Genomic DNA, 13,771 nt, shown 5'->3' with positions numbered 1-13,771 from the left:
ATGGTATACGATACTTCCTAATTCGGTGTTTCTGAGGGTTTTGGGCCTCGATATCTAACCATATTAACTGAAATTTTATGTTTCGGGCTCCTTGTAGCTAGATTTACTCATCTTGAAAAATAATAAATATATGTATTAGCCAATATAATGGAACTTTCAAATCTCAGGTATTTAATGGATAGCAAATTTGGCCACAAGTTTTCATATAGAAGAGGGCATAAAAGTTCGTATGTTCCTAATTCAAACCTATAATTCAAACGTCTTAATAATTACACCAACACTGTTCACTGAACAGCTGTCACCGCCTTTTTCTTTTTCTCTCATGCGCATTTCTCAATGCCATTTTGCATTTGTCTCTATTACTCTCAACCTGTTTGGTATTTGACATGCCACACTCTCCGCCCTCTTCAACCAACTTCCTATGTTTACAAATCATTCACACACACACGCACACGCATTATTTGTTCTTGTCATTTATATGGCCGAGTGACTGGTTGGCTGGGCGATGTGGTGTCGTTTTTTGCATTTTATTATCTCCCATCACATAACCTCACAATATTTTGGCGGGCGTTGCTCTACAGAAATTATAGCTGTTATATTTATTTTTATAAATAAAGAAGTGGCCGCCGGCTGGCTGAATGGTTGAAAAGAATTTAATCTCGTTGGTGGTGTTAATTTTTAATTAGGAAAAACAACAACACCACATACACTGGCAAACACAAGAAGACAGGCCCCTTTCTGCTGCTAACAACAGCGCCATAAGAGCAACAGCCAAAGAAGGGAGGTTCGTTCATTGCTAAGTGAAATTGTGTGTAGAATTTTGGTTGCTTTACTTTCTTCGCATTTTTGAGCGCCCAATACATCAGCAACAGGGAAAGGCCCTGAAATTTCGAATATTGTTCGTCGTCATTCTTCGTTTTTGTTTGATATGAATGATGTTGGGCGACTCGTGTTGCTTCGTGGAACAAAAGACTCCGTCAACAATGCTGCAATGGGTGTTGATGAGTTGCAATGTTCCGACATCACTCATCACTTGAGATGTTCGATTGATTTAAATGAATCAGGAGATTTTGAGTGATTTTCTGCAAAAATGAATTTTTGTTTCATTACTTGATTACTCGTCCGCCATACGGCAGTAGTGGAATGGAGTCTCCTCATTCAACAATATTTGCGGTAAGTTTTTGTTTCATTTTCCGTTGTTCGTCAAATTTTTAATTAATTTTTGTTGCTATACCCTTAGTCAAGATATATATTTTGCACCTCTTGTGTTCAGCCATTGCATGCAGTGTCGTTACCTACCCATTCCCAAGCGATGTTTGTGGGCTGTTTGCTCTGGTTTTTGAGACACGCCAGGCAGGCATGCATATTCAAGACCACTTTTGCCAATTAGTGAATTTTGTTGAAAGCTGAGACAACAACAACAGCAACACCAACAACAAAATGCAATCAACAACGTTTCTTCATTAGCAAAATAAATCCGACGAGATCAACCTACGCTTTTGCCATTGCCGCTTCTTCGAACCTAGTACATAAACATCTTCTTAATTAAAATCCTGACACAACACATGCCATCCGCCCGTCGTTAAACAAGCTCACAAACCCCGGCAATTTGACTAATGAATGCCCTGCGGTAAGGTTGGGCAACAACCATCAACCCTCTCTCTCTGTTTCCCTCATCGTGCGACGACAACAAGGAATCCAATTTATTTTACTGCCACAAACGAAAGAAGTGTTGTAGTTGGGTGCATGGGATGGTTGAATGGCGATGGATGGGTTGGTGCACAGAACTTAATTGCTTAATTGTTACAATGTAGCTATTGTTGTTGTTTTTGCTTCTGCTGGGGGGGTTTGTGTTAATTTATGTGTGCGCATGTAACAGAAAAACACCTCCTCCACGTACAACTCCCAACAATGTGATATGAATGAAACACGCACATCCGGACGAGGGTGTTGCAGAAAAATATTCATGGTCACACACACATACACACCAACTGTGTCATCTTTTAAACACCTCCCACCCCGATTTAAAGTAACACATTTTTCTGAATTGTTTTAAAGTCCATTAAGGAAATAAGTCAAGCTGCCGGTCATCCATGCAGCCTTCTCTTTCTAAATTCCATCAAACCACCAATAAGACTATTTTTATAACTCACACCCACCCACCTGCCAAACTATGCTGCCATAAAGCCGGTCAAGCCTCTTTGTGCCTGCAAGGAAGGAAAGAAAGTAAAGAAAGAAAATATGTGGCCAATCTTTATTCTTAGTTTGTTTGATGGTGTTTTTCCTTCGGCCGACCAGCCTATGTCGTCTTAGGAGAAAACTAAAAGAAAACACACCCATTATTCAAGTGTTTGCTATTTTATAGGGTGGTGGATCCCAAGGAAACAAATTCCTTAAAGATTCCACAACAGTGGCCTATATTTTTAAAAAGAAAAGAATTGTGAGGGGTGTGTTCAGGTGAGCGGCCTTGTCGTCTCAACAAAATGAGTGCACATTCAATCAAAGAGAGAGAGGATTAACTGTCACCGGGTTATATGCTGCAAGTTAGATCATGCGTTAAGCTGGCTGGCCACACATCAAATTTTCAAGTCTAACTTTTAAATCAGGTACTGAATTGTGCAGTGAAAAGTAGACGGGAAGTAAAAAATTGCTAACTAATTTTGAAGACACCAAGAAGACAAATTAGTGGAAAAAAGAGGAAATGTCAAAAATTGTCTTTATTAATTGTTTTTAGAAAATGGTTGACAGCGACAAAAATTGTAAAGCCAGTGGTAGTGAAATGCAACCCTTACTCAAGACAATTTTTCATGCTTTCACTTCACGTTAAAGTAACTTATAATACGTTTACATTATATTGGATTTAGTAAATCCAGCGGATTTAAATTGTCATTCCTATCATTTACACGTCAAATAAATCCCCATATTGGTGGTCAACCCGGTAAAAATCTCTAATGTAAATGCATTATTACATTTTAAATCCGCCCCCACGAATTGAACTCTATGAATTTCAAAAAACTTGCTGGCAAAAGTCATTGAGAGTATGTCAAACCCCTCACTATTGCATACGCCTCTGTGCAATACAAACGAATGAACGTATTTTGCGTAGCCTAGCCTTTCTTGGCCTATCCCTTTTTACCCTCCTCCCAATAGGCAACAATGATTCAATTTTACCAAAGAACAAACCCACCACAACATGTATTTCATTCATTCATTTGTTGAGTGAGAGTATCGTTTTTGTGTTTGTTTGTTTTCCGGGTAGACAGACCAGACCCGACCGTCCGTCCGCCCGTCAGTTAGATGATGGTGATGGTGTTTAACTTGAACATGTACAATAATCATTTTTATTCAGCCAGCCAGTAGTCAGCGTCGTCATCTCCATTCTCCACCAGCAAATGGAAAATAATAAAATTTGTGAAATCCAACCTTGCCGGCGGAACAAACACACCCAAGGTCGCCGGCACCACCACGCCCTAGATACGCCTCAAATTCATCAAATGTAACAGGAACCCAGAATTATGAGCACTTGCCGCTGCTGGAGAGAGTTCTTGTGCTCAAACAACAATCACCATCATCACCAACAATGTTCACGGCAGCCTCGCCTTCAAATGGCTGTGAGAGAAGATGGTTGCTGCTGGTTGGTTCTCTTTGTTTTATTTGTTGCTTTTGGCTCAGCTGATAGAATGTCAGTTGAGTAGTGAGTGTGGTAGTTGTGTTGTTTGTATGCCTGCCTGCCTGCCAGATTGTCACGAACTGTGTGAGTGTTGCCTCCCCCTGCATGTTTGAAGAGTTTGTGAATTTGATTTGGCTGTTTGGCCAGCTAGGTGAGGGTGTGTTTTTATTGTTTTTGCTTTGTTTTACTTTGCTCTTTAAAGCTACACCCTACACTGTGTGTGTTTGATTAGCGGTGGGTGGCGTTTCGAGCAATACACGAGATACCATATAACAGTGTATAGTCGCCCGTGAAATACAGTCAAGTCCCGATAATTTCAACGCTTAGGGAAAAGCCGATACATATTAAGAAATTTGCGAGTACTAAATGTAGAACTGTCCAATTATTATTTAAATGGATTACGTGAAATTTATTAAGAGATTCTATAAAATTCGTAAATAATCGATAACGGAATGGGTGCTTTCCCAGTTTTTTAGGCAAGCGCAAAAGGCTTAGTCATTGAGAAATTTTGGACAAAAATCCACATCCACATCCATACATTTAATTTTTAAAATTCCTCGGCTAGATCAAAACGAGATTTTTGTTATTCTGTCCCAGCATCTAGCAAAACAACAGTTTTTCAACTTTTTTAGATAAAGTTTTAAAACTTTTTTTGTTTTTATTTTGAAAATTGCTCACAGAAAAAAGCAAGGTCAAATTGAAATATTTTACCCCATGGTTGAATATGGATGTGTATTTGTGTAACCTGAGTTTGATATTTGTAAAAATATTAGTTTTGTGTAATTCATGCGAATTACTTGTGAGTATACCTTGGAGAAGTACCCAAGCACCATTCTGTGAAGGTAACCTAACCCCATTACAAACACAAATGATTTGTTGTTTTATTAAATTTTACTTTTTTATTATTTTTCTTACTTCAATGATATTCATCATCATCGTCTTCCTCCGAATTATTACTTCTGTCACGAACATCCCTTCTCCTATTGCCACCCTTATCCCGCTTCGACGATGATGTATCGTCGTTGGATCTCTTCTTTCTTTCGTCACCATCTCCAGTTTGCAAGCCATCCGACCATTTGCCTCGTGGTGCATCCGAATAAGAACTTGGATCCATGGGATCAACAATATCAGCATCATCACGTTGGCGACGCCTCGAATCATGGCTACTAGAATAACGATCACGATCTCTATCCCTTTCACGATCCCGTTCACGTTCTCTATCGCGATCACTCCGATCTCTATCGCTGCGATCTCGATCTCTACGCTGTCGACCAACACGATCTAAATCGCGTGATTTTTGTTTGCGTGGCAGTGGAACCGATGGACTATCTGCCACCTCTTGCAGGCTGGGAAATTCGTGTGCATCTACGGAGCGTGGCGATTTTGAACGCATTGAGGCATTGATTATTTCATCAACCTCCCGGTGATGGCGAGATTGAGCAGATTCTCTTGTATTGCCATCTGCATCATTGTCACTTTGTTCATCGCCATCACTGTCGGCCCCGGTACCTCCATCCCCAGTGGATTCTTCCATTTGTTTTCGAACTGCAGCAGCACATTTTGTGACTTCCGATTTGGGATGTGTTGGTGGAAGCCACGACACAACATTGTCAGCTTCACATGCAAAATAATAACAACCACAGCCGGGATCATACATTTCAATCCAACCCTTGGGTAGTGGATATTTGCGTATCAATCTTTTGTAGCGTTTCATATATTCGGGCGATGGACGTGGAATGCCTTCGGACCACCGATTTACACAATACACGGTACATTTATGCCAAATATTGTATTTATTAGGACAGCAACGATAGCCGGCCGCCGAGTTAGCCTCACCCATGCGTGTTTTCATTTGTGCCAACCAATTGTTTTCCTCCACAGGTTTACGCACCGTATCATGATCCAAGTCATATTGTGAAGGATATTGATAGTCATCTGAGTTGTGTCCTGGCCCTTGATCCGTATCCATTTCATCGTAATCTTCAGCAATGACTTCTTCATTGTCAGCTGCATGAGAAGGTGGTACGGGAGGTTCTGAAAAAATGAAAGCCACCCGGTAAGATGGATTGTTATGTTCATCAAATGTATGTATGCTTACCATTTTCCTTTTGGGACTTTTGTTTATTAACCAGACCACGTTGAGCCAATCTGGCCAAGAGGGCAGGAGGTAAACTCATTTTTTTTATTTTTACTTATCTGTTTATATTTTTGTTTTAGATCGGGTATAAAGCGAGACAGTCAATGCAAAAGATGCAAGGGATCTGGAAATCGAAAACTTCTTTTTAAAGAGCTCTAGAAGATCGGAAATGTTTTTTTTTTTCAGCCAACAAAAGTCAACTAGATTTTCATTTTCATCTACATTTTCAAGTGTCGAATGTTGTAATGACCCAAGTATAAGGCACCCTTCCAAGCATGGTAGAAGAATATAGGTAGACGCATCGACACAGCTGCTTGGACAATGAACTGTCAAACCAATTTTGGAATTGAAAATGTTGAATGAAAAATTATTTAAATTTGTATAAAATTGTAGAAAAACGCGAATTATAATAGCCTCCGAATGACGTAGTATAAGAAAGTATATAAAAATCTACTTATATTTGAAAAAACATTAAATTTTTTTGGCATATAAATGCTCCCAAGCGTTGATGCATCTACCTATATTCTTCTGCCATGCTTCCAAGCCAAAATATAAACAACAGGTTAAGAAGTGTAAACAAATGTTGACATTACATTAGATTTTAAAAATTTGCAGGAACACCTTGTTATTGCGCCATGTAATGGCCTATATGATACTGATTTTAAAAGTGAGGAAAAATATTGAATAAATGAAAACAACTTGTTGAATGCAAATTTGACAAGAAGCGGGCATAGCCTCAGGGCTGTAATTCTGTAGTTTTACGAAGCTGTTCTACCTCCTTATTGTACCATGGTCCAAAGGTTTGTATGATATGTGATTTTCAACAAATTTCACTAATTGTAATAATTTTTATTTAAAATTTAGAATTCCTAAAAATGTTGTGACAGCTCACTGTACCGGCAGCTGTGTTCATGCGTCTACCTATATCTTTCTATCATGGCATCTACCAATGTTATCGTGAAAATAGAATACCAGGAAAAAATATTGTCCATACCCATGACTCAATCAAAAATTTTGCTCAACTTCAAGAAACTAGGAAAAATGCAACTATGTACCAGAGTCTTAAGGTGCAAGTACATAAAAAGCAGAATGTTAAAAAAAAAACTTAACGCGCTTCACACCCTTTAAGTCCCATATATAACGCCTACGAATAGAAGACGGTGGGATTCCCACTCAGATTTCGTAACCCAATGCGTCACACTGGATAAGGAACTTTCTCACGAGTACGACTCGGGCTTAAACGAGGATAAGTCTTAAACGATTCCATAGCGTCGGAGTTTATAGCAATCTTTTGTCCCTTTTTGAGGGTATTGGTTAGAAATGTGGATATTGGGACGAAATTCTTGATGAACCGTTGATACCATCCGGCAATCTCCAGGATGCTTCTTACATTAAATTATTATTTTTTTAATATATAAAACAGAATTTTAATTCCTATAGCGGTTAAAATGAATTTAATTTTTTTATTTGTTCCAGAAATCATATGATCTGTTAAGGTTTGGTAGGCTGAATGTGGGCTGTGACTTCCGCCAAGCATCCTTGTCTCCGGTGTATGTAGTGTTTGTATTCTTGTTTATTTTGATGTTCTTTTATTCTGTTCCGTTTTTAATTGCTAGGTCCCTTGGACGGATGGTGTCTGGGTTGGGACCGAAGAAATCCACATCGTACGCCACCCAGATCTCCGACGAGAGTTCTTTATCCAGTGTGACGCATTGAAGTACGGAATCGGTGCAGTATTATTCCAAAAGGATGAAGACGGCGGTGGGAATCCCATCGTCTTCTATTCATAGGCGATATAGGACTTAAAGGGTGAAGATTGGATGGGCTGTGACTTCCGCCAAGCATCCTTGTCACCGGTGTATGTAGTGTATGTATTTTTGTTTATTTTGGACTGATGGTGTCTGGGTTGGGACCTACCTTAGAGGAAAAAGCCCCCCAAGTTAGCTGGATACCCACCACAGTGCCAGAAAGCTGGTATCATAATACATATTGAAAAAAGTCGCGTGTCATGCAACGCATAACGCGTTCACTCAGCATTCCTATCGTGGCGTATGTTCAGTGAATGCTGCATTTTACTGTTATACCATAATTTTTAAACACGTTATTCGCCTTGACATATACCAAGGTAGATGTACTAGGTAATCGCATCAGCCCAGCTGACGGCACCATTAAATGTCAAAACGAATTGTTGTAATGAAGAATTCGCCCTAAATGAATGCAACAACAAATTTGTTTATGTTGTCTTCCCTAAAAGTACCTTTTTATAATATTTCAAATAATTTAAGAGTAAGTTAAGAGTGAAACCAGTAAAAAATTTAAAGAACATGAAGGAAGGAGGTTAGAATGGAGTGCAGCTTTAAGAATTAAGTTAGCCTCAACATCTAAGATTCCCAAAGCACATCACGGGAAGTAGTGCAAGAATTAGACTCTTGTCATTTGCAGTTCCGGAAAACTTTCGGTTTAAACCAGTAAAATATAGTCATTATAAGTTTCTTTGTTTAAAAAATATCGCAATACTACAATTAATACTTATTTTACTCTTATTTGTTTTACAATAAAAACTTTTATTGCGACGTTCGTTTACGACGAGAGGGACACAAAATAAAATGTAAACAAACACCTCGTTTCTGATTGGTTGAAACAAATTTGCCGCAACTTTTAAATGTCATGGCGAATCTATGTTTTTCGCCTTAGATGCCAATTTTGACATTTGAGGGGACCACAAAAGTTGCTTTGTTGTAGCAATTCGCCGATGCGGTTACCTGTTAGATCTACCTTGACATATACAGTGTTTTTTTCGCCTTAGATGCCAATGTGTGTGTTCGTAGACATGTGCTTTTTCAATGGCCGTCGAATTTTCTCATTTGGTGTCGAGTCGTCGAGGAATTCAGATAGTGAGTATTCCCATCGAATTCGCTGAGTTGGCAAAAGGCTCTGGGGGGGTTAATTTCCTGACATGTGCACAGCATATTTTTCACCTTTTGTGCATGGCGGAGCAGACGAAATTAATGCCATATTTTTTCGTGTTTTTATTTACATTGCGTTTTTGTTGTTTTGTAGGACCAGCATCCATTCGCCACAAAACGTTAAGTAACACGAAAATAACTCTGTAATTATCCATCCGGTGGCCGGAATATAGATATTCTACAGAGCAAACACCTTTTGTTGTTCTTCCCAAACGTCGTAATTACGTCTTTGGGATAAATTTTGTGTGCCAAAAGAAAATATTCCATTATACATACAGACAACAGACAGTGCAATCACCTGAAGGTATCGAAGAAAATGTCAGCGACCGTTGTGCCCACAAATGGTTTTAAATCCGTCAATGGTAACGGTGTTGCAGAAGATGAACTCCAGGATGGTCTGTCGTGCCAAGAATTGTTTGCCAGCACAGAAGGCTTGACTTACAAGTAAGTATTGCATGGCCTCCACAAGGTAGCAGCAGGAGAAAAAAAACCTGTTTTCCTGTGGCGGTGCTGGTGTGTGATAATGATGTTGTTGTTGTTATTGTATCTTCTAATGTTTACATTTCTCTACTTTTTATCTAGTGACTTTCTTATACTGCCCGGTTATATTGATTTCACTGCCGAAGAAGTTGATTTGAGCTCACCTCTAACCAAAAAGATTAGGCTGCGTGCTCCCTTGGTGTCGTCGCCTATGGACACGGTTACAGAATCGGATATGGCTATTGCTATGGCGGTATGTATAAAAAAAACCAATAAACATATGAGATTTTTTTTTGTAAATACTGTTCGAGATAAGATAGGAAAATTATGGGGTCTAAAAAAATCAACCACCACATTTTTTTCACAAATGGATTAGCAATTTGTAATATTAACGGTCCATAAGGGTTAGCATATTACAATGACGTCATAGATTTCAAAAGCTTTTATCAGAAAAAATAAAAAAATAGTTCCATATTGTATTGTGTTTGGAAAATAAAAATGTTGGTTTGCTCCCTTAAAATTTTCGATTTGTAGAATCGGAATTTTAGTGATCTCTGTTGCTATAAATCAATTTTTGTAGGTATTTAATATTTTGAAAAAATATAATTAAAAAAATATATATTTACCAAAGACAAGGAAATGTTTGGTAGACTGCAAGAATAATAGAAATTGTTTTGTGTCCCAAGTTCACGATTCAAATCGATTCATTGTTTCCCATTTATCCAGACTTCCCCTTAAGTTTCACGGAGGAAGCACTTTATTTGCCCAATTTTAAGATTTTTCAAAAAAAAAAAAAAAAAAAAAAGTAAAATAATAAATAAATAAATAAAAAATATCAATTTTCTAACCCAACTTACCCCCGATTCGAATTTTATTTTATGAATCTCTTCTTTTTTTCCAGTTGGGTGGCGGTATTGGTATTTTGCATCACAATTGTACGCCCGAATACCAAGCCAATGAGGTGCACAAGGTTAAAAAATATAAACATGGCTTTATACGTGACCCTTCGGTAATGTCGCCCGAAAACACAGTTGGTGATGTTTTGGAGGCTAGACGTAAGAATGGCTTCACCGGCTACCCAATCACAGCCAATGGCAAATTGGGTGGTAAATTACTGGGTATTGTGACGTCACGCGACATTGATTTTCGTGAAAATCAGCCTGAAATCAAATTGGGCACCATAATGACCACCGATCTAATAACAGCTCCCAATGGCATTAACCTACCCATGGCTAATGACATTTTGGAAAAGAGCAAAAAGGGTAAATTGCCCATTGTTAATGAGAACGGTGAATTGGTGGCCCTTATAGCTCGCACAGATTTGAAAAAGGCTCGCTCCTACCCGAATGCCTCAAAGGATAGCAATAAACAGTTGTTGGTTGGCGCTGCCATCGGTACCCGCCCCGAGGATAAGGATCGTCTGAAATTGCTAGTTGCTGCTGGTGTTGATGTCATTGTCTTGGACTCATCGCAGGGCAATTCGATTTATCAAATCGATATGATAAAATTCATCAAGAGCACCTATCCCGAATTGCAAGTCATTGGTGGAAATGGTAAGTGAAAGAAAGAAATCAATGAATTTTAAATTACACTTTTTTTTTAATATTTTCTACTTTGTTTTGAGAAGTCCACACTTCCCCATTCCATTTTTCAATTCAATTAATTGAGACATTCAATCATTTGAATGCATCGCAATCTTACAAATGCACACATCAACTAAATGCATGAATTAAAAACAAAGTATCAATGCCTCGGCTCTCAATGCAGATTAATATCTCAATATTATTTTCACTCTAGAAATTTCATAAAGAAAAAATAGAGTAGTGACATATGGTCTGTTCCAGAACTGCAAGAATGTAACAATAACCGATTTTCCCAAAATTACAAAACTAGTAGATGCTTGAAGGTTTTTCAAGGCGTTCTTCATTTTCATGCATTGAGATTATTAAGTATCATTTGTCGAGTGAATGTCGAGTCTCTCATTTCCTTACTGCGTTGTTCGCAATTTCTAATTTGTTGTCTTCCTTTAATGCAATGTGGTAGTTGTTATTGTTTTTTTTTTTGCCCTGAACATTGTTGTTGTCGTTATCATTTCCCACTCACATTCATTTAACCACATTATCATGTGCTTCTTTCTCTTTTCTTTTTCGAAAACATTTTACTTGCAGTTGTTACCCGTGCCCAGGCAAGAAATCTCATCGATGCTGGCGTTGATGCTTTGCGTGTTGGTATGGGCTCCGGTTCGATTTGCATTACCCAGGAAGTCATGGCATGTGGTTGTCCCCAGGCCACCGCCGTTTATCAAGTGGCATCCTATGCCAAACAGTTTGGAGTACCCATTATTGCCGATGGTGGTATTCAGTCTATTGGCCACATTGTCAAGGCTTTAAGTTTGGGTGCCAGTGCCGTTATGATGGGCTCTTTGTTGGCCGGTACTTCTGAGGCTCCTGGCGAATATTTCTTTTCGGATGGTGTGCGTCTTAAGAAATATCGTGGTATGGGCTCTCTGGAGGCCATGGAAAGACGCGATGCCAAGGGTGCTGCCATGTCCCGTTATTATCACAATGATATGGACAAACTGAAGGTGGCGCAGGGCGTGAGCGGCAGCATTGTTGACAAGGGCTCCGTTTTGCGTTACTTACCCTATCTGGAAGTGGGTTTGCAGCACAGTCTCCAAGATATCGGCAATCGTTCCATCGATGAGCTGCGTGCTTCTATCTACACCGGTAAATTGAGATTCATGAAACGTACCCATTCCGCTCAGGTGGAGGGTAATGTACATGGCCTGTTCTCCTATGAGAAGAGGCTGTTCTAACATTCACTGCCCTGCACTCAGGGGGCAACAAAGAAATCGAAAAACAACAGCAGCAGTGAGAACAATTTAATGGAATCGCCCAGCAGCAGCAGCAGCAGTCGGAATCTGGCAATGGGTGGTAACATTTACGGAACACATTTTAAACAGGATAAATTTCCCATTAAACGTAGTGCTTATTGAACAAAAAATTACAAAAACAAAGTACTTATCTTATTAACAATTGAAGCTAAACAACAACTCAGTTATATATTTATTAGATTAAAAATTAAATCTACCAGCTATACAACTTTGATTTGAGCGTACATTTTGGAATGATGATGTCAAAGCCTGTGCTCAACAACCAAGTGGAATTATTGTACTTATTATGATGATGACAAACCTCTGTTATAGTTCTATTTCTTTTTTTTTCCTAATTTAATAAGAATGCTGCTATTTTTCAAATTTCTTTGTGCGCTATTTTAACAAGTAAACAAAATCATGACTAAGACGTATAATTTTTTAAGCCACAATCTTCAATTTCCTAAACTTTTTTTTTGTTAGCAAGAAAAAGGGAACAAATCTCAAATTTAACATTGGCCCAAATCCTACATTCATTGCACCCTAACAAAACAATTCATTTGCCATAGATTTGGACGAAAATATTTCCCATTCATTTTGTATTTTTATTACCATATATTTTTTACAAATAAGTTTTTTTTTAGTTTTTTTTATCAGCTGTAGATGATTTAAGACAAAAAATATGAAAAACCATAGTTGATGTTGCCAATTTTTTTACTATTATTGTACAACCCCAGCCTATATATACCCAATTGTAATTGAATGTATAATGTTTACAATTTTAAAAATTCTATGTAATTACGGTACATGTGAGGAGTATACATACATACATATATAACTTTCTATATAAATAGTATTTAAACAAAAAAATATACCTACCTAAATAATGAAACACAATAAATATATATATTATTGGAAAATTTAAAAGGGTGTTTCTTTTTGATTGGTCGGAGGCTTAATACCTGGCTTACTTTATGTAGTTATTTGTAACCCCCTTAAAATGTGGGTTTCTATGACCACCACCTAAATATCGTCCAGGGTCTCTTTGTGTTATTATTTGTTTGCATTTCAGGGGCTTCTTCATATTTCTGTCAACGACACGCAAATAGCCAATTGTCTTCATTTTCAATTTCCATCAATTGGCTTCCAATAATTTTTTTATTTTATTACGTTGCTGTTGTTTTTTTTTTGCTGTGCTTTGCAAAAAAAAAAAATATGTATGTCATAAAAATGTAATTCCATCAATAAATTAAATGAAGCGCAATTGCTCGTTACTTTGTTTGGTGTCCATTGCATGCAAACATATCTATACCTTTGTGGGTCTATACAGTGTCTTTTGTTTTTTTTTTTTTTGTAAGTGTGACTTTCAATCGTTTTAAATAAAGGGGTTTGCTGTGAAGATCGACAATTATAAAAATTGGGTTAAATGTCATCGCATGGAAGGTGTATTTAGGTGACGAGAACATACAGGAGGAGATACAAAAAAAAAAAACTGCAACAAAGTTAAAAGCCATAATTTTGACATTTTTTTAGATTATATTGAATAAAAGCAAAGAATTTCGGAAATAGCATCAAATTTAAGAATAAGTTTAGATTTGTTCGAATTGGTTACCTTTGACACAAATTATGGCCTTGAAACTGTCACA

At 37.9% G+C, this 13,771-nt stretch overlaps 2 protein-coding genes and 1 long non-coding RNA gene across 4 annotated transcripts; 2 read left to right on the top strand and 1 right to left on the bottom strand.

Moving 5' to 3' along the window:
* The first annotated feature begins 481 nt into the window (after nt 1–481).
* On the top strand, nt 482–7,660 carry LOC131802307 (uncharacterized). Of its 2 annotated transcripts, XR_009342139.1 has the most exons (4): nt 482–1,173; nt 6,423–6,607; nt 6,672–7,357; nt 7,424–7,660. It is a non-coding gene; the product is annotated as an uncharacterized LOC131802307 (long non-coding RNA). The 2 variants fall into 2 exon arrangements; XR_009342138.1 differs by lacking the exon at nt 482–1,173 and having other exon boundaries at nt 6,084–6,607.
* Nucleotides 4,546–5,928, bottom strand: LOC101895995 (clumping factor B). Its single transcript, XM_005177338.4, has 2 exons — nt 5,769–5,928; nt 4,546–5,704 (listed from the first exon to the last, which is right to left on the bottom strand). The coding sequence occupies exons 1-2, from the start codon at nt 5,845–5,847 to the stop codon at nt 4,587–4,589; spliced, it is 1,197 nt and encodes a 398-aa protein (XP_005177395.1). The 5' UTR covers nt 5,848–5,928; the 3' UTR covers nt 4,546–4,586.
* A 935-nt stretch (nt 7,661–8,595) lies between the features above and the next one.
* Nucleotides 8,596–13,052, top strand: LOC101895820 (inosine-5'-monophosphate dehydrogenase). Its single transcript, XM_005177337.4, has 5 exons — nt 8,596–8,701; nt 8,868–9,217; nt 9,356–9,506; nt 10,155–10,806; nt 11,422–13,052. The coding sequence occupies exons 2-5, from the start codon at nt 9,090–9,092 to the stop codon at nt 12,066–12,068; spliced, it is 1,578 nt and encodes a 525-aa protein (XP_005177394.1). The 5' UTR covers nt 8,596–8,701; nt 8,868–9,089; the 3' UTR covers nt 12,069–13,052.
* Nucleotides 13,053–13,771: the final 719 nt, after the last annotated feature.

Source organism: Musca domestica, unplaced genomic scaffold (assembly GCF_030504385.1).
Source record: "Musca domestica strain aabys unplaced genomic scaffold, Musca_domestica.polishedcontigs.V.1.1 20, whole genome shotgun sequence".
NCBI lineage: Eukaryota > Metazoa > Arthropoda > Insecta > Diptera > Muscidae > Musca > Musca domestica.
The sequence above is the reverse complement of the archived record's forward strand: the minus strand, read 5'-3'. Positions and strand labels throughout refer to the sequence as shown.